The sequence below is a fragment of the Corvus brachyrhynchos genome, unplaced genomic scaffold, assembly GCF_000691975.1.
Source record: "Corvus brachyrhynchos isolate BGI_N302 unplaced genomic scaffold, ASM69197v1 scaffold97, whole genome shotgun sequence".
In the NCBI taxonomy this organism is placed as follows: domain Eukaryota; kingdom Metazoa; phylum Chordata; class Aves; order Passeriformes; family Corvidae; genus Corvus; species Corvus brachyrhynchos.
In genome coordinates, this window is record NW_008239758.1 from 5180696 (window position 1) to 5183300 (window position 2605).

Sequence of the window (2605 nt, forward strand, 5' to 3'; positions counted from 1 at the left end):
CCCCCCCCCCACCGCAACCCCCCCCCCCCCCCGTACCCCCGGCAGCTTTTCCTTCCCCCCTACCTTTGTTGCTGCAGCCAACCCCCATGGACACATTTGAGATCAGGGTGTGCAGGTTTCTCCTCTTTCACTGCAGGACAAGTGACAGGACCTGGTCCTCCACCAGCTCTGGAGGTGGTGGTGATAGTCTTAGGTCCTGAAATAAACCTGAAGGAGAGGGAGGTTTGCAAGTGTTAATCCTGTAAGTTTCTTTATATGAAGGAAATGGAGAAAGAGGAAACTTCTTCATTCTGATTTAACGGCATTGTGGTTTCTTACAGAGGATGTACTGTAAATATTTCAGTCATCTTTACTTAATTGCATCATTTGTAAACACTAAATTGTTTCATACTTTTAATCTACCTCTGTTTTCAGTCTCCCATTTTAGGCTATCATTGCACCAAATTTGGGAATTGCCATTTTACATGGCTGTTGGAGACAAAAGGAAAAACATTTAAAGTTCAGGCAGCAGAGTGCTGTGGTCAGATACAAGCAAGCTGCAAGCATCAAAAAAACCTCTTCTTGGAGCTGGAAAAAGTTGTAGAGCCATGTTGGCTTCAAAGCACAGCACACTGTAGCTGCAGACATGGTGTTTGATACTCACTAAAATGCTAGGTGCTTTTTCCTTCTTGAGGAAGGACTGGAAACAGGAAGCTTTGCTGGAATCCAGCACAGCAGTGGGATAGGATTTGCCCAGAGGTCTTGTGGGATGTTTAACCCAGGCTGCGAGGGCTGAGCAGTGGGAGAGTTGTGAGGCTGCTCCTTTCCAGCTGACGTGTGCTGCAGGCAGGCTTCTGACCACAGCTCTGTCCCCAGCCAGCGTGGGCTCCCTGGACATTCCCTGCTCTCCGTGAGTGTGTGCCTCTCTTTGCCAGCTTCCATCAATGAGGATGAGCAGGGCATCATCCCACGAGCCATGGCCGAGACCTTCAGGCTCATCGATGAGAATGACCTGATCGACTACACAGTCCGAGTGTCCTACCTGGAAGTGTACAAGGAGGAGTTTCGGGACTTGCTGCAGGTGGATACAGCCAGCAAAGACATCCAGATCCGGGAGGATGACAAGGGGAACATTGGTATGTGTGGCTGTGCGCGGGCTCCTTTTCTCCCCACGTTGTAGGCCAGAGTTGGGTTATCTATCCATGAAGGCAGAGCCAGGTCTTCTTCCTCCATCCCTTTGTCTCCTGCAGCAGTTTGCTGTGTTTAGTCCTGAAAGCCGGTCTGGGCAAGGCCCACTACAGGCAGGGTGACAGCAGCAGGCTGTGCAGAGGAGCTGCATCCTCGGGCAGCCCATCCCTCCCAGCCGCAGCTGCCTTTGCTTTGCAGTGCTCTGCGGTGTGAAGGAGTCAGAAGTGGAAGGGCTGGACGAGGTGCTGAGCCTGCTGGAGATGGGGAACACAGCCAAGCACACGGGAGCCACCCACATCAACAGGCAGTCGAGCCGCTCGCACACCATCTTCACAGTGACCATGGAGCAGCGGCGTGGGGCTGGCCGGCTGCCCCTGCACCACCGCCCCCCCGCTGTCCCCGCCGCCGGACAGGTCCTGGTGTCCAAGTTTCATTTTGTGGATCTGGCGGGCTCAGAGCGAATTGTGAAGACAGGAAACACAGGGGAGAGGCTGAAGGAGAGCATCCAGATCAACTGCGGCCTCCTGGCCTTGGGCAACGTCATCAGTGCCTTGGGAGATCCTCGGAGAAAGACCACCCACATCCCATACAGAGACTCCAAAATTACCAGGTACCTCTGGGACCAGGACTTCCCACATCTCACGGGCTCAGTTAACAGGTCTGCCCTCTCTGTGGGTTTTCGGAATCTCAAGGAGCAATGAGGCCAGGATAGAAATGGCAGGCCTAGCTCATTGCAGTGCTGGAGAAAATGAGGCTTGCATGAGTCGTGCTGCTGAAGCTGAGATGAGGTGTTGCTGTGGGTTATCCTGCCCTTCCTGCCGGGCAAGGAATAAAAACTACTTACAGTAGGCTCAGTTCATGGTCCACAGTTAGCTCTTTGCTCGAGCAGGTGGCCTTTGCAGTCTCCAGCAGGAGCCCTGGCAGCACATACCTAGCAGCAATCACAGAGTCAGGGAGCTCCCAACCTGAGGAGTTACGTGGATGGAAATTTGCCGTGGTGCAAACTGTTAATCCTCTGCTTAATGATTCCACTCACCTCACTAGTGCCAAACCACCTACAGAGCAAGGCCATCATTTTCCTTCAGCTTAACCTCTGAAAAGGGTTGAAAACGTTCTGTTTCCTGTGTTACTTTGTATTTCCGCAATTTTAATCCCTGTGCTCTCCCTTAGGATCCTGAAAGACTCTCTGGGGGGGAACGCCCAGACCGTGATGATAGCCTGTGTCAGCCCATCATCCTCTGACTTCGACGAGAGCCTCAACACTCTGAATTACGCCAACCGGGCTCAGAACATCCAGAACAAGGCGGTGGTGAACTGCCGCAAGGAGACGGAGCACATCGAGGAGCTCCACCTGCAGATAAAGAACCTGCAGAAGGCGCTGGAGCAGCGGCAGCGCTCCGAGACCCGCATCATCCACCGCTCCGCCGGCACCCAGCGC

The 2605-nt window shown here is 53.5% G+C and overlaps 1 protein-coding gene across 3 annotated transcripts in view; it reads left to right on the plus strand.

Annotated features, from left to right (window-relative positions):
- Window positions 1-892: 892 nt before the first annotated feature.
- KIF7 (kinesin family member 7) overlaps window positions 893-2605 on the plus strand; it is a 9585-nt gene continuing 7872 nt past the window's right edge. For 2 of the 3 annotated variants that reach the window (XR_001864716.1, XR_001864717.1), the window contains exons 1-3: window positions 893-1115; window positions 1366-1777; window positions 2338-2583. Coding sequence is in view for 1 of the 3 variants with exons in the window: in XM_017742670.1 (XP_017598159.1) it covers window positions 956-1115; window positions 1366-1777; window positions 2338-2583 (818 nt within the window). In the remaining 2 variants the exon portion in view is untranslated. The remainder of the gene's footprint in view (window positions 1116-1365; window positions 1778-2337; window positions 2584-2605) is intronic. The other variant, XM_017742670.1, reaches the window with a different exon arrangement.